General features: G+C 44.9%; 1 protein-coding gene across 11 annotated transcripts in view; it reads right to left on the bottom strand.

The window, feature by feature from the left end:
- Positions 1 to 26,530, bottom strand: part of LOC121434631 (disks large-associated protein 1) — a 684,271-nt gene that overhangs the window by 131,381 nt on the left and 526,360 nt on the right. For all 11 annotated transcript variants that reach the window (XM_041633553.1, XM_041633552.1, XM_041633551.1 and 8 more), the window contains 2 exons: positions 23,934 to 24,111; positions 18,786 to 19,026 (listed from right to left, as the gene is read on the bottom strand). In XM_041633553.1, coding sequence (XP_041489487.1) covers positions 18,786 to 19,026; positions 23,934 to 24,111 — 419 coding nt within the window. The remainder of the gene's footprint in view (positions 1 to 18,785; positions 19,027 to 23,933; positions 24,112 to 26,530) is intronic.

Raw genomic sequence — 26,530 nt, 5'->3', positions numbered from 1 at the left:
TAATACAGTTTTCTGTGTGGTTATTTCGGGGCTAAGCTAGCTGGGTGGCCGGGATGAACAAGCAGGCCCTCTGCAACACACTGGGACATTCTAGAATCAAAATATTTTACACACACACACACACACACACACACACTCTCACACACACATGCACACACACAGATATGTGACAGGGTTCAGTCATATATGGATTCTGACATCTACCATATAGAAAAGAAGGGGAGGGACTGATATATATTATGGTTAGGAAAAAAGTTCCTAAATAAGAACTTGGTAGAGATTTCCATTAAGAAGAATGCCAACATTGTTAATACCGATGGATGAAGAATGTGGGCAAAAAGGAATTTTGCTATGAAATTCAGGAGGAGAATTGAATTCAAACAGAGAATTGAATGCCACCAGGGCATGACAGAGGAAGTTGGATATTCTGTGGAAATAAAGCTGTGAAGAGCCTAGCATTTGTTTGCCTATTTCCCTTTAAAAGTGATTTCACTGTCTGTCTAATCTACCATCTGTCTATCACTGTGTGTGTGTGTGTGCGTGCGTGCGTGTGTGTGTGTGTGTGTGTGTGTATGTATTTACGCCATATAGAGTTCCAGGCACTTGTGAGCTGACTGATGCAGATTCTGGGAACTAAACTCAGGTCTTCTCAAGGAGCAGGAAATGCTCTTAATTGCAGAGCCATCTCCAGTCCGTGCTGACCAGTTACCCATCTCTACCAGCCGGTATGAGCATGCTTTACGTCCGAATGGTTCATTAGTCCCTTATTTTATTTTGGAATCTAACCGTAGCCCAGGCTGGCTTTGAACTTGAGGCAGTTCTCTCTCTTTAGCCTCCCAAGTTCTAGAATCAAAGTTATGACCTACCACGCCTGGCTTCTCGTAAGTATGTATTTCTTTTTCCAAGAACCCATTACTGTACACCAGTAATCAGTCAGCAATACCGAGTCAGGTCCTTTGATCTGATAAGCTGGAGTTGAATTCCAACAAAATTGAGCTGAAAATAACTGCACCAGTCAACAGTGTAAAACCCTGTCATTATTCAGGGAGTCAGGTAATACATGGGCTCTGGTCCCCATTCATTATACAGAGGACATGTACATCTGTACTGGGTCCTGCAGGACTCTGCCATGATAAAGCAGCAGTGCAGAAACTGAGGACTTAGCACACGGCATAGAGGTGGGGTTCCCTGCACATGGTATAGATATAAAGAGGTGGGGTTCCCTGCACATGGTATAGATATAAAGAGGTGGGGTTCCCTGCACATGGTGTAGATATGAAGAGGTGGGATGGGATTTCCTGCACATGGTGTAGATATGAAGAGGTGGGGTTCCCTGTACATGTGTAGATATGAAGAGGTGGGGTTCCCTGCACGTGGTATAGATATGAAGAGGTGGGGTTCCCTGCACGTGGTATAGATATGAAGAGGTGGGGTTCCCTGCACGTGGTATAGATATGAAGAGTGGGATTCCCTGCCAGGATACTCATACCTGCAGTCATGATGCTTACCATGGTGGGCATCTTAGTCTTGAACTTGAAGTTTGGTACAAAGCAATGTTCACTGGTTTCTAGTCTGAGTGATTAAAGAGTATAGTCAGCCTTCTGCAGCAAAGGTTCTGGATCCTTTCAACTATTGGAATTGGATTAAAATTATTTGGGAAAAGATAATGTTTGTGTTGAACAAGGACAGAAATTTTCTTGTCATTATTTTTGTATTAATTATGTGTCTATGTGTGGATATGTATATGTTTGTGAGTGCGGATGCCTCCAGGGGCCACAGGCTGCAGATCCTTTGAAGTTGGAGGTGCTGGGAATAGAACTTACGTCCTCTGTAGGAGCAGTACGCACTCTCAATCACTGACTCATAACTCCAGCTATTGTCTTATTGTCTAAGCATTAATGTACAGCAACTGCTTACAGAACATTTGTTTTATTTTATTTGTGGTGCTCGGGTTTTAACCCGCAGCCTTACGAATGCGATGCCTCTTGCTGTCCAATATTTGGTACTATTTTGCATTCTAACCACCTAGAGATGGTGGAAAAAGCATGTAGATTATATGGCGATGACCACCATTTCTCAAAAAAAAATATTTATTTATTTATTATGTATACACTATTCTGTCTGTGTATATGCCTGCAGGCCAGAAGAGGGCACCAGACCTCATTACAGATGGTTGTGAGCCACCATGTAGTTGCTGGGAATTGAACTCAGGACCTTTGCAAGAGCAGGCAGTGCTCTTAACCACTGAGCCATCTCTCCAGCTCATGACCACCATTTTATAGAAGGAGTTTGGACTTCTGTGGGTTTGGTAGGGAGGTGTGTTTGTGTGTCTTGAAAGCAGATGGCTAACACGACTTGGTAGTCCTCTTTTCCTTTTATTTCTGTATCTGCCAGGCCTGGTTAACACTGGAATCAGAAGCAGTGTGGGGATAGAGGTGCACTCTCCTGTGCCTGCATCCTAAAGGGTCAGTGCAGGTCAGAATTCGGTTTCCTCTCTAAATCATCACTCAAGCAAATTGATCCACTAAGGGTGGGTTATCGTTGCCAGCTACAGAGAAGCTCAGATTACCCGCTGGATTGTGGTGGTGGGGGGCAGTATCTCGATGACCACAGTGTCATCGAGTTTGGGACACACAGCTGAGAATGTGGATGGATCTGTGTTAATAAATATCCATGGCCCTTCATTTACAGCAGGAGAGAAACTACCATGACCTGAGACCGCTCACACGCTCTCTCATTCCCCACTTACAGGAAAGAGAAGACACTTAGAAAAGATGCTACAGAGACTTGTGGCCCAAGCCTCCTTGGAGAAGTCACAAGTCTCACCTTCCCTGGTGGATTTCCAGAGGGCTCACTTCTCTCCTTTCATTCCTTCCATTCTGATCCAAGCTCCCCCGCTGCAGAAGGAATGTGGGTGTCTAAACCCCCCTCTTTTTTGAAACAGAGTCTCACTTCTGGCTTTTTTTAGAACTCACTATGTTGACCAAGCAGACCTCCAACTCAAAGAATCCATCTGCTTCAGCTGGAGTATTAGAAAATAAAGGTATAAACCACCATGCCCTGGCTCCATGCAGATGTTTTAAAATATCTGATGTCAAGGTTTTAAGATCTGAGAATATAGCAGTAAGAGAAGCTCTCTGGATAGGTGGATAGATCTCACTATGTCAGATGCATGAGTTGTTAATTCAGGCAGCAGGAAGTGCCCCGAAGATAAAGAAAGCCGACTCAAGGTGGAACCAGCGTGTTGGGAGCTGGAAGGGCAGACATAGTAGGCAGCATTGTTAAAGCCTGGGGCAGGACGGGAGCAAGCTTGCTGGGCTCACAAAGGGCAGAACTGCAGCTCTGTAGGTGTGCTGCCCAGGTGAGTGGTACCTGTCACAGGTGTCCTGGGGGGAACACACTCAGGAGGAGGGCAGAGATGGGCACAATAGCAGCTGCGAAGGAGACGGGGTGAGGGCAGCAAGAGGCCAGCAGAGGCCAATGGAATGGCAAGGGCTTGGTTACAGACACGATTCCCTCAGCCCCACCAAAGGAAGCAAGTAAACCAAGGAGGCAGTGCCTGGCTTGCTTAAATCTGATAAGAAGCTGCCAGCCGGGGACAATAAAGGCTGAAGAAAGCCTGGAGCTGGTGCCTCTCATACAATGAGCCCTGTGATTGCCTGCTTTCATCAGAGACGTGAATCAGCTCCGGTGAATAATAAGAATCGTGTTTTAAGAATAACTAGGTGAACTGGCCTGCTCATGTAATGTTTATGCAGAGCGGATCCATGGGAACAAAGAGAAAATGTGGACAAAAGTAAAACACCTACCCACACGAGGCCAGGTGAGACCATTTATACCTTAACTATCTGAAGTGACCCCAGTGGCCTGCCCACACAATAGGCTATGTTGACTGTGGTTGGGAATAAGACATAAATCTGTCTGATTGCGATCATGTGATTTTAGGATGATGGGCTATTGGGAAGGAGGTGGTAAGGGTCAGGCCAGAACCCTGCCTTCTCCCCCCACACCAAGTCCATACAGTTAAGGCTTAGCCCCAGCCTGAGAGGCGGTCAGAGCCTTTAAGAGCAGGGGCCTAGTTAGAGGATGCTAGGTACTGGTGATATGGGATTGGGATGCCCCCTTCTTCCCAAGCCTCTTTTTATTTTCCAGTTGCCACACAATGAACAGGACCCCTTCAAATTTTTTGTCACAATGTACTGTGCTGTTGTAGGCCCAAAGGCCAAGAACAGGGCCATGTGAGTATAGGAAACAGTCAACTGAAGTAAACCTTTCCAGCGATGAAGCTGGTTGCCTCAGGCATTTTGGTATAGTGGTGGGGGCGGGAAGATGCTACTATGGGAATAAACAAAAAGGAATATTTATATATAAAACAATATAGATTCTGCTGCCTTCGTCTGCAGAGTCAACCAAGTACAGATAAAAAAAATTGGAGAAAGAATCCCCTTGCGTCTGTCCTAAATGTTATTTACCAAATAATAAGAATGTAAGAGCTGCTTGGCTAACACTTGCATTACTTAAGGTATGATAAATAATTCAGACTTAAATGAGAGTATATGGGAAGGTGTGCACAGCTTGTATTTGAATATGATACCATGTTAGGTAAGGGACTTGAGCATACTCCCTGAGCAGGTGACTACTGGGGTAGGGTTGGCCCTAGAATCAGCTCCCTATATATTGGCCTATAACTAAAGCCAATGTATGTGATATGGGCTTGAAGGATCTATGGCTCATGGGTTCTGAGTGAAGGGCATAGCCAGTTAAGGGACAGAAGTTTGGTGTCTAACAGGCTCTTCTCTAACTACCGAGGCAGCAAAGCCAGGATGAACATTTACCAAATGGCTTTCCAGCACTTCACACACCCTCAGTTCCTCTTGAAAAGGGGCTTGTTTTGTTTCTGGATTTTTCTAGGACCCCTAATCCACAGCAAGGTTCATACTAGAAGACACTGTGGTTGGGGACAAGCCTGAACTCGTAGAGCCTGGGACTAAGTTGGCTGCAGGACCTACGCTCTCAGTAGTTCACGATCCAGTCTGATTTGCCCTTCTAGAAAGGCTATCAGAATCTGTTGTACCTGAAATGGGTCCTTAAGCTCCTGGCCACCTAGGGCTCCGCTGCAAAGTCTTACCAAGGTCCCTACTTCTCCTGGTCCTCCTGTTAGCGCCCATAGTGATCTCCTGAGGTATCTGATGGTATCATAAAGCCTTCATACTAAGAGCTGATATCTGCATAATCTGATTTTTCTCCAACTAGCCAATGGGCTCTGATTCAAGCAGGCTTCATAAGGAAACTGAGGAGGTCAGATCAGGGCACAGGAAGCAGAATCTGGGAGTATGGTCAGGCTTATTTTCGAATCAAGACAATTCTACTGACCCTTGGTCTCCTTTCCCTTCCTTCTCACCCACAACTCTAGCAGCTGGTCTGGCGCTATCCAGCTGTAACTGATCACCTTCTGCAGGACCTGAGGAAATGTAAGGAAGGGGAGTGGCGAGGACGGGTCCGATGGAGATGGATGGAGCTGAGGCCTGTGAACACGGCACTCAGGCAACTGGAAAGACGTGGAAAGCCAGGGGGAGGGTTTGGCTTGGAAGAGGGAGCGAGGAAATGTTAGGGTAGCTCAGTAGCTCGCTAGCAGTCAGGTGTGTGGTGCTGGGGCGGTGGATTTGGAGGGAGCTGTAGCACTCAGCAAGTCACTGACGTATAATATGCGTCTGTTCTTAGAATGAGGACCTTCCTTGGAGATGCCCCCCATTACAGCCTGTGCGACGTACTAAGCATCTGATGGTCCACCATCTGCTGTGGTGTGTGATGCTAAGCCATGCTCTCTGTGGAAGGCCTGGTATGCTGCAGCTGTTCAGTGGGTGTGCCATGATTTGAATACCTTGCAGAAGGCCCAGAACTGACAGATAGTTTAGATCAATCTTCAGTTACTTGTCTGCATCTATCTTTTAGCCTATGACACGCGTGGAAAGAGAAAAGGAACGTATGAGAAAACCGAAGATAAAGGTGACTTGGAAGGTGACTGTCCATTTTGAATCATATGAGAAAACCAAGGTCACCGAGAGAGAGCATAGCATCTGGTTCTGTGTGGAAGTGTCCAGTTCCTGATGATGGGGATGCTTCTCTGGGGAGAAGCTGACCTGGGTCCTATAGGTATGTCAGAGCCCCCTTTGCGTAAAAAGGTTTATTTTAGTTTTAATTATGTGTCTCTACGTGGGCACACATGTGAGAATGTGTATATAAGTTCAGGGGCCTGTGAGGACACTGGTGTTGGATTCTCCTGAAGCGGGAGTCACAGGCAGCGTCTTCACAACTTTGTAAAGATACACAATCTTGTTATGCTTTTAGCGGAAAGAGTTTTGTGTGTCAGTAATGAATATAATCTGAGTACATCACTTCAGGCCTATACTGTCCTTGAAGGCCCTTGCCCCTTGAAGAGATGGCTCAGCAGTTAGGAGACTGTACTGTTCTTGCAAAGACCCCAAGTTCAGTCTCTGGGACCCGTGTTGGGCAGCACACAACTTGATGCTTAGTGGTGCTGGGTAGCAGAATCCATAGGATGTGTAGCCTATGGGGAGAGTGAACTTCAGTTCCCTGACAGCTTGATCTCAAGGGAGACTGTGGACCTTAATCCGTTTTCCTCTCCTTTTCTACTTCCTGCCCATGAAATGAGGGCTTTGCTTTGCCATATGATCCTGTCATGATGTACTGTCTTGCCACAGGCAGCCACAAGCCAAAATAACCCCTCTCTTGTAGGCTGGTTATCTCAGCAAGTTGTCTGACACAAGGATGGAGGTCTAGTGTTTGTAGTGGATGGAGGTACAACCCCTAAAGGTGGCTCTGGATGAGATACAAACTGACATTAAAGCTAACTGCAAGGCCACGAAGTTCAGGGAGATAGACTGGTGTGCTCATCACTAGTGAGGGAATCTGTTCTGTTAGACGCACTTGACAGGAGCAAGCGCGGTAGACATGCTCATAGGTTTAAAGGCATCCACGGATGTACTGTTTAAAACTGGGCTTTAAAATTACGCTCATGGGGCTGGGGAGATGGCTTGGCAGGTAGAGTGCCTGCTGGACGAGCGAGAGGACCAGAGCTTGGATCCTTTAGACCCCATGCGAAAGCTCGGTGTGCTGTGCATGTCTGCAATCCCAGAGTTGGAGGGCAGGGACATCTGGATACTGGGCTGGCCAGCTTAGCTGAAATGGTGAGTTATGGCTTCAGCGAGAGACCCTATCTCAAAATACAAAGTGCAGAAATGAATAAGGAGACACCCATATGTTGACCTATGACATCCATATAGGCTTGCATGGACCACTGCACAGATGCACAGACCACCCCACCCCCACCCCCAAATAAAATTATATGAAATTCAGTACATAGCCCAGCAGATTTACATTCTCTTTGCTTGGATGAAGGCTTCACAGTGCCACTGAAGTGACTTATCTTACAAGATCTGGCTGAGAAGCATCAGCCATCTGTGTCCTTTTCTGGTGAAATGCGAGCCTGTGATTTCTGGGGTCTTATCCATGCCGTATTATCTCACATAGAGACGGATTTCTGGAAGCACATGTATTAGAAATGGGACAACCGTCTAGCCTGGCTTTGTTTTGATTTGGCTGCTTTATTCTGATGTTTTGCTTGAGCTGTTAGAATGTATGAGAAATGGCCCAATGCCCTTGAGCTGCCCCTGGGACAGGAGGAAGGGAGCAGGGAGGCCCAGTCAAGAGAGAGGTCTGAGAGGGTGGGGTGGAGCAGCTGAGGAGGACAACACTACCGGAGCGGGAGCACAGAGGATGTGCAGGATGCAGGGTAGCACGAGCCGGTGTTTTCAATGCTGTGCTGTGCTGCACGAAGAGACTCCTTAGTGCTGCTGTTAGTGTAGCTTTATCAACCTTGAGTTTTTCTCCTTCTGCTTCTGGGCTACATGTCCAGCCATCGCATGAACAGCAGCGGCAATGGTTTTCCACACTCCCACTTCGTGTTTCACTTTTCCTGTTTTCTGAAAAGCTCTCTGGCCTGCGCTGTTATAGCATGGCCGTGAACCGCCATGACTGCCCAGGGAGCATTGCTGGCTGGAACAGGGCACCGTCTCTGAGATCTTTACTTTCATCAGAGTAAGAATTACAAAGACCTGGATTTATGTTTTCAGGACAGCAGGGCCTGGGTTGATGTAGCTTTGCCCTTTGTCCCCAGCTCCATTCTCTCAGAGGCCACCTGCAGCTGTGGTTTGTAAATGAACCGCTAACTGACATCTAAAGCGAAAATCCTTCCAAATCCACAGAACCTCAATAGCAGGCACCATGAGAGTCAAGGAGGGCAAAGGAAGGATGTTTTAAAAATGATTTTTATGCACAGCAGTGCTTACCTCTAACCCCAGCACTTGGGTGCAGAAGCAGGGGGATTGTAAGTTTGAGACTAGCCTAGGCTTCCTGACAAGACCCTGCCTCAAACCAACAGGACAGAGCTGCCTGTTTCAGCCTCTCCCCAGAAATGTAAAAGCCAAGAGGTCATGAGAAATGGTTCTATCCAAGGCCCCCGGCACTGACTTGTGTTCCAAGCTTGGCCCTTACTTGCATTTTGGTTATTATATTGTTGCAGGTCTAGACTTATTCCACCTCAAAATGGAGGTGCGAAGACAGAAAGTGAGGGACTGTAACAGGCTTGTATCTCAATCGGACTGTAGGAACAGTGAACCCCAAATAAGAAGGAATTTCCCTCGGAATCTCATGCTGCAAAGAGGTCAGCTCTGGGAAAGAGTCCACAGCTCAAACAACTTGTTAGGCCAGCCACCATAGGAAGAACCCGAAGCCCAGTCAAGGATGAGTGAGTGGTGGACAGGACCACACCCTGCCCAGGACCACTTAGATGTGTGTAGCCTTGACTGTCTATTCAATGTCACTTCCGGACCCTGAAGATGAAGACGGGACTGGGGAGTCACTGAATCTCTCTGTCCCTCTTCCCAGTATGGCTACATGAAGAAAACTCTTTTTTTTTTTTCTGATTTCCACTATTAGCTATTTTTTTTGGTTCATCTTAGAATTCTTATAAATAAAAGAAACAACAACAAAGCAAGTAGGAATGGCTTCAACTACCCTGATAGGAACCGAACTCGAGAGACCTCAGTTAATCATGAATCATGAAAACGTTTCTTCCTCATCTCCCCCTTCCCCTCTTTCTTTTCTTCTGGTGCCGTGTATTGGACCTAGCTCTTGGAGCACGTCAAACACACGCTCTACAAACTTCATTTAAACTGGCGGAAGGTGGACAGTGGTTGATCTTTATGATGATGAAATGAATCTCTATCTTGAGTGCATGGTGGCTATGGGAACCCACACCAGTGACAAGACATGAATTCTTCACTCCGATTGCACCCATATCACTGTCCTGCCTTGGTGTTACAGAACCACCTGGGTTCCATGTCACTGCTGGAGGAAATGGGAACATTATAAGGATCTCTGCAGTCTTTGTAATTTCCTAAAAATCCACAGTTCTTCTTCCTCCCCTCCCTTGTCTTGGGATCAAATCTAGCTGTGTGGTGTGGACTGTTCTAGAACTCGCTTGTCTCCAACTCTCAAAAGCCTGCGAGGAGTATAGGCCTGCATCACCACACCACATCCAACTGCCATTATGCTGAAAATAAAAAGTTTAATACAAAAGGTGACAGATGGAAGCTTTATAATGAAATAACAAAAGCAAACATTTAAAGTCCCATGATCCTCTGGCCACAATTGGCATTGTAGAGAGGAGAAAAGCAAAGTTCTCTTAAAATGTTTTAGGGTGGGTAGGTGGGTTATACAATGGAATACAGAAAGTGGATGAAAAGATACTGATAACGGGAAGAAGAGGTAGGGAAACAGTGTATAGGGCAACACTGTATCGGCAGAGAGCAAAGAAGCACCTGTGGCTGCACGGCCATTGATTTATCATTAAAACAAGTGTAAGATGGTTTCAGTTGCCAATGGGGCAAGGTCCTGGTACTCTTTAGTTTTTTCAATCAAGGACAGTCACTTTGAGGTGAAAGTCACTTTGAGGGGTGTAGCAGAAATTCAAAACCTCCGGCCTTGATTTCACCACCTGGAGATAGGAACGCTTTGAACATCAAAGGGGCTTTAGAGGGTTGTTTAATATCAGTGTTAATTACAGGTATGGTTTCCAGCTGAACTGCCATTGTGAATCGGGACGGACTGACTGACTAGCTACTTATGTGCCTACCTATCTAGTATCTACTGATCTTTCAGAGTAGAGGAGAAACTTACTTATTTTTACAGTCATTTAAAGTTATCATACAGAGTACTGATTTTCACATGACATTCCCCATACAACATATTTCACTTTTTAACCCTTCTTCCCTGTCCTCTATTCTTCTTGCTGGTCCCTTGTCTAAAGTGTTTTTTTTTTTTTTTTCACTTTCTGAGGATTGGGGTTAACACAGTTGGCAGAGTATCTGCCCAGCATGGACAAAGTTTTATGTTTGAGCCTAAGCACCCTGTAAATGGTGTGCTGTTGAATGCCTGCACCCCAGCAATCTAGAGGAGGAATCTGGCTCAGAAGTTCAAGGTCATCCTTGGTTACGTAGTGCACTGGAGGCCAGCCTCGATCAGAAAGTTTCTTTATTTTACAACGATGTCTATAGATAGAAAGGAAAATGGTAAGATTTTAGGTGCTATATTTTCAGATCAGTATTTTTATTTGGAAATTTCATCTGACAAGTCATGGCGTTAAAGAACCCTAATTGACTAATTTGTGTTGTCTGACCTTTGTAACTGGGTCATCTCGTGTCTTTGCTTCCCGGTTCCATAAAAAGACCTGCCATGTCAGGATAAAATTACCACAGGACGTTTCTTCTTACTTGGCACAAGGGCAGAGAGACCCTTGTCTTTTTCACCAGCCACACAAAGCAGCATTTGCCACCTGCTTGGTTTACATACTGGTTGGCAGAAACTTCTTTTTTCCAGTCAGGCTGCCTGACAGAGCTGTGGCAAACGGGGACTGGAATTTGATCTTAAAATCTATCACACTATCAACACAACAAAATGTGATAGGAAATTTTAAACCCAGAGGGTGCTTCCTTTTTATAGGCTATTTCTTTATTCATTTACATTTCTCTCTATTTCGAACACCTTTAAACGGCCATTGCACAGGCAACGCAACACCAGAGACTGTGGTAATAACACGTGGGCAGAACATTTTCTTTTCTTTTTCCTTTTTGTTTTTTCCAAGGCGGGGAGTGACTGTGTAGCTCTGGCTGTCCCGAAACTCACTCTGTAGCCCAGGTAATCCTGGAACCTAGAGAGGTCCTCTGTATAAAACAGAGGTTTTCAGAAACTTTTAAGGAAGATACAGGTTTCAGTGTGGCATGAGCTACATTTATGAGAGGAAAAAATAAGGGGAAATTTCCCGGGCTTCTCAGGATAGAAACAGACTTTGTTAAGTTACTTTAGAGTATACTCTATCTTAAAAAAATTATAGTTATAGAAATAATTTGAGAGCTTTCATTGTCATGTATACGTACGAGACTTGGTCAAAGTGTGTAAATTGTTAATTTTCTTAAAATGTTAATGTTTTATCATCATCATCATCATTGTGTATGTTTATGTGCATGTGTGCACACATGTGTGTGTGTGTGCGCACACACACGTGACTCTGTGTGTGTGTGCACACACGTGTGTCTGTGTGTGTGTGTGTGTGTGTAAGTGCTCTGGGGTCTGTGTGGAGGTTAGAGGCAATGTTGTGAAGTTGCTTCTCTTGTTCCACCTTTAAGTGGGTCCCAAGGGTCTAACCCAGACCTTCAGGCTTTCATGCCCCTTAGCAAGCGGCTACCTGCTGCGCCGTCTCTGCCATCCTTATTTTTTTAACTGCATGATGAAGATAATATCACACACATGTCATAGAGCATTTGTTAGGATGTCATGGGATGATCAAGCAGTTGGTTCACAATTTTGTTCAGTAGTGTGTGTGTGTGTGTGTGTGTGTGTGTGTGTGTGGAGGTTAGCTATGACCATTATCAGCCACTAAACCGGACCAAGCTTTGAAACCCAGCCGCAGTGGCGGCGTTCCGACGTGTAACTTGCAGATTGCTTCCCCACTAATCTTTTCTGAGCCTCACCGCACTTCCCGCCACTCAGAAGCCCCATGGGGCTCCTTCACTATTTGCCCATGGCAATCCTCCCTGGGCAAAGGTAGAAGGACCCTGGGCTGGCTCTTAAGGCATGGACACTCTGCTCTCAAGAGATGACTTTCATACTCAGAATAGCCGGGTGAGATGAAAACACCTGGTGTTCTCCATATTTTAAATTGTGCTTGTGTCAGCCAGGATGTTTGCACGCTCATGATTTTTTAATGCTTTGGAGGAATCCCATCTCAAGTGCTCCAAAGACAAAAGGGGAACCTAAAGCAAAGTCTTCTGAGTTTATCAGCCAATTTTCTCTGATAGAAAATAGACCGGGATGGGTTACATCACAGGCGAGTGGGCTACCCCAGCAATGTTGCTCTTTTTTTCCTTTCTTTTTGCCTAACTTTCCCAAGGTGTGTGTAGGCAGATGTCCCGCTTTATGTGGAGAGATTCAGAGACAGAGACGTCATCAGCAGAGAGCAGGAACCCGGCCAGGCGAGAGCCAGACATATATTACTTGATTTTTATCTTGGACAGAACACAAAGGGGCTTTGTTCGGAAGGCTTCTGTTTGCTATCTGGCTGTGAGCTTCTGAACGTTCCCCGGCTGCTTTATTGGAAGTTTATTAATTAACTTAGTGCCTGGCAGGAAGAAATGACTCTGAAATTGGAGACTTCACTAAGTCTGGGATGAGAAGCTCCATTCTAACCTCACTTTACATACAAAGAAATCCGCATTAAATTTATAATCATGGACTTCGTAGAGCATCCTGGAGGTGCAAAGGGCTATTTTCAGAAGACCTGGGTCTTTAATCCTGATTTCCTGTCCACTTGGAGCCCCAATGCCTGCTGTGGCCACTACCCCCTGCTCCTCCTCCTACTTTTTTGAAACAAGGTCTCCTGTATAGCCCAGTCTAGTCTTGAACTTGTAATCCTTCTGTCTTAGCCCTCTGAAATGCTGAGATTATAGGTATGTTCCGCTATTGATTTTTTTTCGTACACACTTATTACCATGTTTCTGTCTTTGGAATGTGACCACATACGGCTGTGATGTCATATTTCACCTGAATATGATGTCATATTCAGGTTTTGCCATCATCAGTTGTCTGATGGAGGAAGGTCATTGGCTAATAAAGGAACTGCCTTGGCCCATTTTATTGGTTAGGACATAGGTAGGTGGAGTAAACAGAACAGAATGCTGGGAGGAAGCGGAAGTGAGGTCAGACTCGACAGCTCTCCTCTCGGGAGCAGCCGCCTGAGAAAGACGCCATACTCCCAGCTCCCAGGCAGACACACGCCGTGAAGCTCGACCCAGGATGGACTAGGCTAGAATCTTCCCGGTAAGACTGGTTCTCACAGATTATTAGAGATGGGTTGATCGGGATATCAGAATTAGCCAGTAAGGGCTAGAGCTAAAGGGCCAAGCAGTGATTAAATGAATACAGTTTGTGTGTTGTTATTTCAGGGCATAAGCTAGCCGAGCAGGCAGCCGGGGTGCTGGGGACGCAGCCCTGCCGCCCCTATTACTACAGTTGTCAGTCTGGGCTCAGAGGTAGAGGGCCTGCTGAGATGCCAGTTTGCCTAGCTAAAAAGAAAACCTACCCTTAAATGCATATAATGATATGCATTGGTGTATTCTATAAGAAGTAGGCTCAATCCATCACTGTGAGGGGACATCAGGGTTTATTTGGGCCACCAAGATCTACTTTTTACCAAAAATATTTAGATGAATGAAGCAAGAACATTTTTCTCAGCCATGAAGCTAAGTATCTCATTTTTTTTTAAAAAAATTTTACTTTCCTCTCATAGCTCTAATCTTAGCCAAATATATAAAACCTCGGACAGGTTGATCAAGCTCTGCCCACTCCCTCCCCCTCCCATCTTCTCAGCCTGTGCCATTGTTCACTGTTCGGGGCTCTACTTCTGTGAGATTCACCTTCTTCAGACTCCACATATGAGTGAGAACATGTGACATGTGTCTTTTTATGTCTGGCTTATTTCACTTAACACAGGAGGAGGGAAAGTTGCAAAGCCCTAGTGTCCTGCAGGCTGCTTGAAACAAAATAACAGGGATTGCATACTTCAGAGCAGGCATTCTTTGGTTTGTTTGTTTCATTTTGATTTGGTCTGGTTTCTTCAAGACAGGATTTCTCTGTAGTCCTGGCTGGCCTCAGGCTTGCTTCCTAGACCAAGCTGGCCCTGAACTCAGAGATCTGCCTGTTTCTGCTTCTCAAATGCTAGGATTAAAGGTGTGAGCCACCAAGTCCAGCTCAGATAAACATTCTTACCATGAAGAAACAATAATTGTTTGGGGGGTGTGGTAGATAATATTGATTGTCACAACTGATGACACAATATGCGTTTGTATCAAAGCGATAGAGAGCATCCCACAGAATTGGAGAGTCATTAGAAATTTATCCAATCTATTGGATTCAAAGTGATCTGGGTGACTGAAGTGGATTATGAGCTTAGAGAATGCTTGATTCTCTCATAGATAAACTAGAAATTTGATAAATCAGTGGAAGCATAAAGAAAGGTCACTACCTCCCTGATGATCTGCGCAGACATGGTCCTTCCTCTCCACCTCATCATGACTAAAAGGTCCCTATGGCTACTTATAACTGATCTCATCTGCATGACTCCTCTGTTTAGCATAAGCACCCTCTGTGGACTTTTGTTTATGATTTGGCTGAGCAAATATGCATAAAGAGCAAGGCTGGAAGAGAAAAGATCAATAGAACATCTTGTTGGACATGCCGAGGGCTAAAATGGACAGACATAAAAATCAAACTCTTAAAAATGACAGCAGTCTTAAACATAATAGCAGATGAGAAAAAGGGATCGTTCTTCTGGAGAGAGGATGTTTAGCCATCATCCAATCTGTTAGGAGAATCCACGATTAAAAAGCAAAGGTGGAGAAGTCAAAGCGGGAATCTCTATCATGTTCACTAACCCAAGCAGGCTGACCTCTGTACTCGGGGAACCTCAAGAAGGCAAAGTCGCTTCTGATGACCCCAGGTGAGTACATGCTTTAGCATGCTAGTAAATCCTTTGAGAATAGATCTCTAGAGGAAATTATATTTGCTTCAGAGTGAGAAACAAGCTACTAGAACCAGAAAAACGAACAAGAAACCCCAATACACCAGTACTGAGAACAGGGAAGGCGATCTGGTGGGGACTGGGGAGGACAAACCAATGAGACTGAGAGACCGTGAAATGTAATACTGGGATCTCCCATGCTGTGTTCCCAGATATCAGATTTGCTCGGAATCCACTGTAATGATTTTCTTACTTAAAGCCGTTTGCTTTTCCATAATGTTTGGTTAATGTTGTGTTTGATGATTTAGTTAATGGTGATATTTGATGATTAAGTGTGAAGCCAGCAGCTGCCTTGTGTGAAAACCTGGCACGGCGCATCTCTCCCTCACCTGGAGCGAATCACAGAGCTTGGAGTGCCTCACCTAGAGAGCTGCAGGTGGATGCTGCATGCACTTGGGACAGGGGAGAGGGTGCAGTTGTCTCTGAGGTTTTCACTTGCTGTCCCTGTTCTGGGAGGGTCTCACATGCAGGGGACTCCTGTTACAGACCCCCCCCCCACCGGGGTCAACTTAGAGGCTGGGTGGGATGATATGGGACACCCTTGTAGGTATGCTTGATTCTAGCAGAGACCCCAAAGACTCCAAATACTGCCTCAATGTCATTATTAGCTGAGGTAGGTAGGGATCACTGCACAGCGGCAAGAGATAAATGAATGAAAGGCCTTTACATCACTGTGGTCATCAAATACCAGATGAGGCCACAAGGCCAGAATGTTAGGGATCAGGAGTTCTCTACAACCAAGCTAAACCCAGAAGGGTTTGAGATGGGTGCACAATGGTAATACCAGGGGACCTCTTGCCACAACCCCCCCATCAGTTCAGACATTCTACAACCTGCCTAGCAGAATCCTAGCATTCCTGTATAGGCCAATAAGTTACCAATGTTGGAGGTCACAACTGAGCAATGAATTATCAGCTTCTATCTGGGTTACCGGAGCTAATGCTTCTGGCCTGTGGGCTATGATAGCGTTGTCTAGGTAACCTCTTAGAAGCTGGGAGACTGCTTTTGCTAAAAGCCATCGACTCTTTCCTAGAACCCACAGGCTAGCTAATGTATCATTAAAATGGGATAAAAGGCCTGGCATCCTTGTCCCCATATCATGTCCCTTTCGTTGCCGTGACCTTTGAGCCAGACTCTATTCAGCTCTGTGTTTGGTCGTATTTTGTCCAAGTCCATAACACAGGGTGAAATCTTGTCCGCTGCTCTTTGGAGTGGGTATGCTTATCCCGCCCTTCTGCTTTCTTGCCAGCTCAGGCACCTCCAGTCCCTCATCCTTCTTATAATGGAACCAAACCATGAGGTGAAGACAAAGGTGCCAGCAGCAGGTGGGACTTAACAGCCCTGAAAGTCCTAACAGGCGGGACATTTACGCGGGACGTGGGGCTCAGTAGCAGGAGGAACTCAGCAGCTGAAGTGTAACTCACTTCCTGACAGTCTGCAAAGCCTGAAGGGCAGAATGCTTGCTCATAAAAAAGGAAAATACTTCCTGAAACTTTGCCTGTCACCAACTGATGATTACCTTAGCCCGCTCTAAAAAATAAAACCAAAACCCAAAAACCAACCAACCAACCAAACAAAAACCTAATGAAAGTCTGACACTTCCTTTGTCCAAGCAAACAGCCTGGTCACCTCTGGGCCGTCAGGCTGAAGTCAGGCAGTGAATGGAGGCCCCAACTTTGCATGCTTTGTTTTTAGTGTGTGGGTGACTCATTTTCACTCCTTCCACGTTATAAGATCCCAGAGTCTGGTTCCTTTTCCTGTCCCATATTTGGGTTTCTTATATATTACTTACTATTTACCTGGTATTAACGGGCAAGCCTGGCTTTTATTTGGCAACCTTATTGTCTGAACTCTGTGGGTCTCCAGAGTGGGGAGTTGGCAGAGTCATCAGTGAGTGTCTGCGAAGCTGAGAACTGCCATGGAGAATGTGGAGACCACAAGTCACTGTCTGTTAGTGACAAAAGCCACACACGTTCTGAGAGGTGACCAGGGTACAGCCAATCAGAGTCTCCTTGCCACTTTATCTCCATACCTGTCCCCGAGGGGGAGGAGCAAGCTGGAGAGCCTCTCCTTCACAGTTCCTCCCAGGTCCACGCTCTAAATTATGTGCATTTAAGGACTGGTTTTATCTGGCAGGTGATGCGATTGTTAGAGAGGAATGGGCCCAGCACCGGGGAAGGGTTGTTCGGAGGGTGAGGGTGGGAGAATGGGGAACACCAGCAGACACACAATGATAAGCTGCAGGAGAGAGCAGACCTTCAAAACCACACATGTACGGCACGACATTAAACATACAGAATGTTCTGTGACTGATGTTTGAAAGACATTTTGAAGGCTTCGTGAATCACCCTTATTTCGTTAGCATCACCTGACACTGCTCTCAGGGATTGCCTACCAAAAACTGAGTATCTCATCCACACTCTGCAGTCTGGACATGACTGGCCGGGCTCACGGTGTGGAGCCGTTCATGCTAGCAGCGTTTCTCAGTTCGTCATGGCCAAAAATCTTTGTTCAGCTCCTATGGGTTTTTTACGAATCCTTACGTCAATTGTTACCTCTAGTTAGTAGGGGTTTCAGAGGATTTATCACGTAAGCCTTCAGAAATTCTAGAACAAATGACAGTTACTGCGATTACATGTTTTTGAGAGGTTTTAGTATGAAGTGTTTGACTCAGATTCATGGTCCTCCTGCCTCAGCCTCCCTGGGACTGGAATTACAGGCATGCTCACCATGCCAGGCTAACGCGGACACTGGAGCACCTAGTAATACACAGAACAATATGATATCCTGGTATGGGCATCTCTAGTTTTCTCATTATTTCTTAATATGATATCCGGGGTAGGCGTTTCTAATTTATTCGTCACTATTTATCTTGACTCTTACGTTTGTGGTGTTTTTGTAGAATTACTCTATTGTAGTGAGGCTGGATTCAATCATAAAATGAAACCCGGCTAAAATGGAGGGATTTTCGTGGCGCTCAATTGTTATTCAGTCACACACAGCTCAAGGCTGTATTACTATGCAGCTTCCAGTGCCATGGAAACTAGTTAAGCTTTCCCATGCCTCTGCATCAAAAATTTGCCCGTAAAAATACAGTTCCCCTGCAAAATCACAGTCAAGAGAGAGGAGCCGTTTCTATATGGCAGGGTTTAAACTAATGAAATAAATCTTTTTGCTGTAAAAAAAAACCTTCATAAATGCCTAGTCAATGTTACTGGTCCATCCATTTTTCTTTTCTTTTTCTTTTTTTTGAATTTTAACAGGATATTTTAGGTCTCCTGGAAGAGTCACACCACGGCTACCTTGGAATAAAAAGAAATCAGGCTGACTCCAAGAAGCAAGTGTTTTTGGTTAGTCTCAGCCCGAGGAGGGCGGTAGCTGTCCCTGAGGAGTTTTACCACGGTGATGGAGGGAGGAGCATGTGAGAATGACGGGAGGCGTGGGTGGGGTCATGTGAGAAGACTGTTTTTCTATGTGGCACACAGGTGGAATTTTGTTCCTGTCAACCACGTGACTACAGCAAAACTACCCACTTCCGGGACGGCCAGGCTGGGGCTCCTGGCTCACTCACCGGTGCTGCTTTGGATGGTCCTCACCGTGGTGGTTGTGCGGGGAGGGGAGGACGACCTCAGTGAGACGCACTCGTCGTCCTGGGAGCAGCCCTTCTCGATGGCCCGCACATAGCTGTGGCTCCGCATGCGGAAGCAGCCAGGCATGGGCAGGTCGAGAGCTTCCACAGCCTGAGACTCCAGCTCGCTGAACACAGACTCACACACGGACTCGAACTGTCCGTTCACCTCCATCTCGCTCACCTGTGGGCACAAACACGATAGTAAACACCTGGCTGGCCGTTCCCCACCAGCTTCTCCCGGCCACTATCTGGAAACTTCATTCCCCGCACGGGCAGCCTCGGTTACATATCATTCCAATGTGTATTAGTTTCCTTTATGCCACAGATTCTAAGTCAGTGGCATCTAGCTGGTAATATAATAGACGACATTTTTAAGGAAGACAGCTTTGGGGATGGGAAGAGATCTCAGCATGCAAGACCTCTTGCTTTGTAAGCCAGAGGGCCTGGGTTTGAATTCCCAGTACCTATAGTGAGAAGTGGTGTGCCTTAGGGTTTGAAGAGCTACCATGACCCTGGCAACTCTTATAAAGGAAAACATTTAATTGAGATGGCAGCTTATAGTTTCAGAGGTTCAGTCCATTATCATCAGGGTGGTGTCCGCAAACAGGCAGACACGGTGCTAGAGAGACAGCTGAGAGTTCTATATCACACAGGCAACAGGAAGTGAACTGAGACATTGGGTGGGGTTTGAGCATATGAGACCTCAAAGCCCAACCCCATAGTGAAACACTTCCTCCAGCAAGGCCACACCCACTCCACTCTCCTAATAGTGCCACGACCTTTGGGGGCCATTTGATTTCAAACCACTACACTGGACATGGCTATATGCACCTGTAACAGAAGCACTGGATAAAGCATTGGGCGGCAGAGACAGGCAAATCCTGATAGCTCATGGACCAGCCAGCCTAGCCAATCTGGGAGCTCCAATTTCAGTGAGAGACCTTGCTTCAAAAAAATCAGTGGAGAGCAACAGAGGAAGACTCCACCTTCTTGCTCTGAAACACACACCTGCACACTTCTGTGCATGTGTTCTTTACCTCTCCTATCAAAGGAGAGCAGTGAAGAAATTCAGGATGGGAAGGAAGCTTTGGCCCAACACCTTCTTGATAATTCTATTTACTGTTTCCACTTAACTTACTTTTATTTTGCATTGCTGGGGACAGAAGCTGGGGATGGGAGCCAGGGCCTCTTGCTGGGTAAGCATTTCATCACCGGCTCTGTTCTTCAGCCCCCCCCCCCTTATGTGTACACAGGGCCAAGTTTATTGGCTTGTGGTCATGGTTCGTGCATTTCAGTGTAACTTTTTAGCAACTACTATTTTTGTAAGCTATTTTCCTTTGCCTTTTGAAGTGACTAGCTCATCAAATAATTTCAAGGTTGACTGAAGTTCACTGAATGCAGAGTTTGGAGCATACATTTTTTTTTTAAAAAAAATTTTGTTTTGCAAGATATATTCTGTACTAAAATAGATCAAGCCTAGATATGTCAGAATCTTAAAAAGCACTATCAAGAATTCAAACTACTTACAGGTTTCACTTTTCATAAAAAAATTAATAAACTTATTTTGGAGATAGGTTTTTAGGTTTTTAATCCTGACTGTCCAGGAGCTCTCTATACAGACCAGGCTGGTATTGAACGCACAGAGATCCTGCCTCTGCCTTTGGAGCCCTGGCATTGAAGGTGTACACCACTAGGCTAGCCTCATCCATAAACTCTTTATAAATACATTCATGAAGATCTTTCATTCATAAAGACCTCTTTGGCAAAATCAGATAATTAAACAACAACAATAGATTTTAGCCTAATATTATAGTGCATGCCTTAGGTTGAGGCAGGTGAGTTCAAGGCTATATACTGAGTTCTCTACCTTTGAGGCAGGGTCTCTCTCTGAATCTTGTACTGTTATTTTCTTAGCTAGGGTGGATGCCAGCAAGCCCTAGATACTCTCCTATACTTTTCAGTTCAGAGATGTGGATACAGACATGTTCAGATTGCATGGCTAGTTACATGAGTGTGAATACAGATCTGTCCAGATCGCACAGCTTGTTACATGGGTGTTGGGATTCAAACTCTGACCCTTACAATTGAACATCAAGCACTCCTACATGCTAAGCCATCTCTTTAGCTTTCTGAATCTGTGTTTTAAAATGATTATATAGATATTTAGTCATATATATATATATATATATAGTATATATGTATTAGTATGTGTGTGTGTGCGCTTGCGTGTGTACCACAGTGTGTCTGTGGAGTTCAGAGAACAACTTGTCAGACTGTATTCTCATGTGAGTCCAGGTATCAAAATCAGGTTATCAGTCTTGGTGGCAAGTACTTGCTGGACCACCTCTCTGGCTCAGCCACTGAGTCAGAATCCGAGGTTAAGGATCTGCAAAGGTTTGTTTATTTTATATGTGACTCATTCAAGCTTGAAATAATCTCAAAGCAATTTATCCATGTATGTGCTCCGAGCTATAACTTCTTTGCTTTCTTCCCTCTCGATTATTGCTGTAGCAAAAATCACAAAAAAAAGTGAAATAACTGCCCTTGTCAAGGCTGCAGACATTAACCTTGGCTGTCTGTCTTTCCCCAGGGTTTATACACCTTCTTTCCTAGTTTTAAAAAAGCTTGACTCATACAACAAACGTAATTTTGTGACTTATTTTTATTTGACTGAATCATCTAGGCTAAACATATATTTTTAATAGGATTGTTCTTTCGCAGACATAGAAAACCAAAGGAAATAAATGTATAACTTAACAAATAATAATAACCAAATATCCTTGGAAATACTAACAAAATTAAGAATGGACATCCCCAAGCTACCTTGTAACCCTCCACATGCATATTTTAAAAACAACCCCAAGTCTAACCTCTACTTTATCCATTTTTTTTTCTTTTTTGTTTTTTTTCGACACAGGGTTTCTCTGTGGGGAGCCTGTCCTGGAACTAGCTCTGTAGACCAGGCTGGTCTCGAACTCACAGAGATCCGCCTGCCTCTGCCTCCCGAGTGCTGGGATTAAAGGCGTGCGCCACCATCGGCCGGCTTACTTACTTTACCCAATTTAAAAAGCTTTTTCAACCAAGCGTGAATCCCTGGGCCCTACACTTTAGTCACTGAAAACAATCCAGTACACAATCCAATCAAAAGGAATCAAAACCCAGGGACTCCTGGATGCTAGGCAGACACTCTCATTATTAGAGACAACTCCAGCCTCTAAAACATCATTTACTTAAAAGGATTAAGTTACACTTATGTACATCTATACTTATGTGCATGCATGTGTACATGGGTTATGTGTGTGGGTGTGCGTGCCGGAGTGTGCATGTGGTCAGAAGTAACTGCGTGCGAGTCAGTTCTCAGCCTGCGAGTATCAGCTTCGAGTATCTTTCGATTGTATTGTGTTAGGGAGTTTTATTTTAAATGTCGTTATTTCAGTTTCATGAATCGCTAAGTGGTTTTGGGCTTGCAATTGGGACACTTTCTGAAGTGGCCTCAAATCTACGTCGGCTGTTCTGTATTTTATATCTATGTGAAGTGGCGTTCTCAGCACAGACGGTGGCACACTCAGAAAAACACCAAAGACACCCTTGCTCCTGCTATCTAATATTCAGCCAGGATTGAGGTTTCTCTCTGTAGACCAGGCTGGCCTCAAAATCACAGAGATCCGCCTGCCTCTGCCTCCTGAGTGCTGGGATTAAAGGTGTGCGCCACCACCGCCCAGCAGGATTGAGTTCTCTATAGCATCTTAAGCATGTCAATTCGCTTTCATATTTAATAAATAGTACAATATACATATGTCCAAGCATTGCTTTAAAATAAACTTATGCTTAGTCATCAGTAAGTTTGTACACTTATTTTATATATGTTGCATAAAAAATTTAAGCATAAAGGGGTCATAAGTTTAAAAACGTTTAAGAAGTACACCTGAGTCTAATTCCTTGGTTTTTAACATTTTACTTGGATCCTTCTTCTGAGCCTTTGGTGAATAATGTCAGATTTTAAATAGGAACAGAGTACAATGGGCTTAACTTCAACACTATTTTCTACATATATATATATAATTAATATATATACATGAAATACTATATGAGAATAACTCGCAAAATCTTCTTTCAGAAAAGTCAGTATGTATAGCTGAGTGACTTTGAAGAATTGTTCTCTGGATAATAACAATGTTGCAACTGTAGTAGGAAGTTCAAAATTGTCCTTAAAGATAATGTGATATTTGAAAGTTGAATATAGGCTAGACAAATGACGTGTCATTAGAACTCCATTAAGGATGGTTGATCTTTCTGTCTTTTTTTTTTTTTTTTCTTAACTCAAGGCCAAATGACTCCAGCGTGGAATTGCAGCACTTGACCCGAAGGCAGCATTAGTCTTTTCCAGGCCTGATATCTGACGAAGCTATCATTGGGAAGTGATGGCCTAAGGAAGGTCATACCCACAGCACAGGGACCTGAAGTGGCCAGCAGCACAGCACAGTGTCCTGCTGCGGGATAGGACGCGTTTCCTTCTGCTGAAAACACTAAGGTTATAACGTTTATAATGTGTATACATCTTTTCACAGTTTTATTTACTTTCGGAGATAGGGTTTTACCATCTAGCTCTGACCGTCCTGGAACTCACAGAGCTCTGCCTTCCTCTGCCTCCCGAGCATGGGATTAGATGCATGTGCTGCACAAAACCTTTTTACGGACGCATTCTATATGTAATTTTGCCTTGATGACCCCACTCTACGCTGTAGTACTTTTATGACTATGGTTTAGCCAGTGATGTCTACCTTAGGAATGAACCCCTCAAGCAACACTGCATTGGAAGCCTCTTCCATCAACACCATCCTTAAAATTGGATGGTGCCTGTGAATTTCCCAGGATTCCCTCCTAGTGCCTGACTCACCTGCAAAGGGCCTCTCTTCTCTTAGTAGACCATCAAGACTAGGAGATGGGGATGAACACGTGGCTTACATTGCAGCGTTCAGTCAACTCCGTCAATGTCCCCGTGCCTCTCCGCCCCCGCCTGCCGCGCCCCCGCCCTCTCAGTTCTCCCCGATAATGACGCGTGCCCACTGAGGCTCGGATGGCTCTCACCTGGCTGATGGTGCTCATGGCGCGCATGTAGCTCTCATTTCTGGAGCGGAACTTTGGCGATGTGAGCAAGCCTGCAGGGTCCAGGCTGTCCAGGCTTCTGTTGATGGAGACTTCACTCACGGCCCTCAGGTAACTGTGACTCCGGATCTGGAGTTTGGGTGAGTGTTCATTGGAGATCCTGGAAGAGACCAAAGGAAGGAAGGGTTTGCTGCGTGTTTACTGGAGGTCCTGGAGGAGGAGTCATATTCCACAGGGGCAGTGAGTTAGCTGTGGTTGCTGTCCTTGGTGCAGCACCCTTAACACCAGGACAAACAGCACTGAGGTCTTATTGCTAATGTGTCATAGTGAGACTCAGGAGGATAACCTGTTCTTACGTTTCTATTCTTGCTTTCTTTTAAATTAAAATTTGTTCCAATAGACATATAATAATTTTATATGCATAAATAGAGGTCATGGTGCGATATTTTAGTGCACTATTTTCTTTCTGAGACAGGGTTTCTCTGGTAGCCGTCGCTGTCCTGGAACTCACAGAGATCCACCTGCGTCTGCCTCCCGAGTGCTGGGATTAAAGACGTGCGCCATCACTACCATCGCCTCACTAGTGCATGCATTCCTTTGGGAATGTGGCTGTAGCTGCTGGTTGGCTGACCATGTCCCATTGGATGGTCTCACACACAGCCTTCAAATGAATGGAGATCAGTTATTTACCAGTGACGTGAGAGCAGCTGAACATTCAGTTATTGGGAAAAGAAATTATTCTTATCCATGCAGATTAAAAATGAAAATATTAGAAGCCATCATAAGTAGATCTAACAATGAATAAAAATCAGATTTAGTCACCCCTGCTAAAGGCTCTCTAGGGCGCATTGCATGAAGATAAATAGACCCACAGGAAAGAAGTTTATATGATATCAGGCACAAGACAAGGTGTGCAGGCTGGAGAGATGGCTCACAGGTTAAGAGCACTGACTGCTCTTCCAGAGGTCCTGAGTTCAATTCCCAGCAACCACATGGTGGCTCACAACCATCTGTAATGAGATCGGGTGCCCTCTACTGGCCTATAGGATATATTATATACATAATAAATAAATCTAAAAAAAGGGGACAAGGTGTGCAGTCTCACTGAAATCCAGAGAAATGTTGACTACAAAAAAAAAAAAATCACACGTTTTCAAAGCACAGCCATGGGAAGTAAGAACACTCCAAATGTCCTTGAAGCAGCAATGCATGAGGTCACACCCATTCCTAAGGATTACAGGAAACTGCTTAATAACGGCTGAAAAACAGATTCCGGGTAAGACTGCTACCCCAGAATTTGCTTAGCAGCAGTTTTATTCATCACTTGGGCAGACAAAACACTGAAAACAGATGTAGACCAAATGTCTGAAGGAAACCTGGTATTTTATTACGATGAGGAAGAAATGATTGTTCTAGAAGCCTGTCCTATGGGTTATCTGGGCAGCTCTCAAGAAAGAGGATGCCTCTGCCAGGACAAGCGGATATTTTTTATGTGTTAATGATATTCCGGAAATCCATATTGGGTTCCTTTGCCATCCCAGGAATTCTACCCAGCCAGTAAACTTCAATTTATTTTCTCAAACATCTCTGTTTTGAAAAGTGTGTTAAGCTTTTATAAGCTAATGTTCACTTCCACTTAGAACCCGAGCACATGGTGACACATTTGTTTTCTTTTGACCCAGAGCAATGACGCCCCCCCCCAAACAAATGATGGTGCCATTATGTACGGTCATCAGGGCAACGATGGGAGTGGTGCTTTCATAATAGAATATATGCAAGAAGAAACGAAAGTCCAGTTTTTGAAAAGCGAGTGTCTGCTGGCTGAGATGCGGAAATGAGGCATCACCGTGACAACCACTCATCTTGGTCACTTGTTATAAAATAAGGCATTGTTCCAAACATTTCAAAGGGGGAAAAAAATTGAGAAGGAACTGAATAGCTCCCTTTCAGTGAGTCATTTCTGATAAAAAAAAAACACAAAACACAAACAACGCACACCTCAGTAACCTATGACACACAAGGAAATGAACTTTATCTAATCTAGAGGGTAGAGGTTGCAGCTATCCACACAGAAGACAGCCTGGACCTGCACTTCCTGGTGCAGAAGAGGCCAGTAAGAAACGTTGACACACAGTTTGCTCATTGCCCCCTCCACGGCAATGGATACCCCCTGAAGGAGGTGCGCACAGTCAGAACTGGGAGAGAGAACTACTCTTTAGTGTCAACCTCTTGGAATAAGACCAGCCTTCTCCCACTGTCCTTCCTGAATCCTCTGAGACTTATCCTTCCGAAGTCCATAAAAACTCAAGTGGGATTTTGGCCTTGGGGGAGACGGGCAGAGAACCCTACTCACTATTATATCCCTAAGCACAGCCACTTAAAGAGACAACCCTTAAGGGCGCTCTGGGGTTGATCGTGAGGCTGTGATTGCAAAGAAGATCTGAGAAGACTCGGACCATAAAGTTTCAAGCCTATGCCTTAAGAAAGAAAATGACCAACTTCGTAATATAGAAGCAAAAATATGACCAGATGATTGGTTATTATTATTATTTTATTTATTTTACATTAGTTTTAACTGA

The sequence above is a fragment of the Microtus oregoni genome, unplaced genomic scaffold (assembly GCF_018167655.1).
Source record: "Microtus oregoni isolate MIOR12 unplaced genomic scaffold, Mior012 000044F_ref0000062, whole genome shotgun sequence".
In the NCBI taxonomy this organism is placed as follows: domain Eukaryota; kingdom Metazoa; phylum Chordata; class Mammalia; order Rodentia; family Cricetidae; genus Microtus; species Microtus oregoni.
The sequence above is the reverse complement of the archived record's forward strand: the minus strand, read 5'-3'. Positions and strand labels throughout refer to the sequence as shown.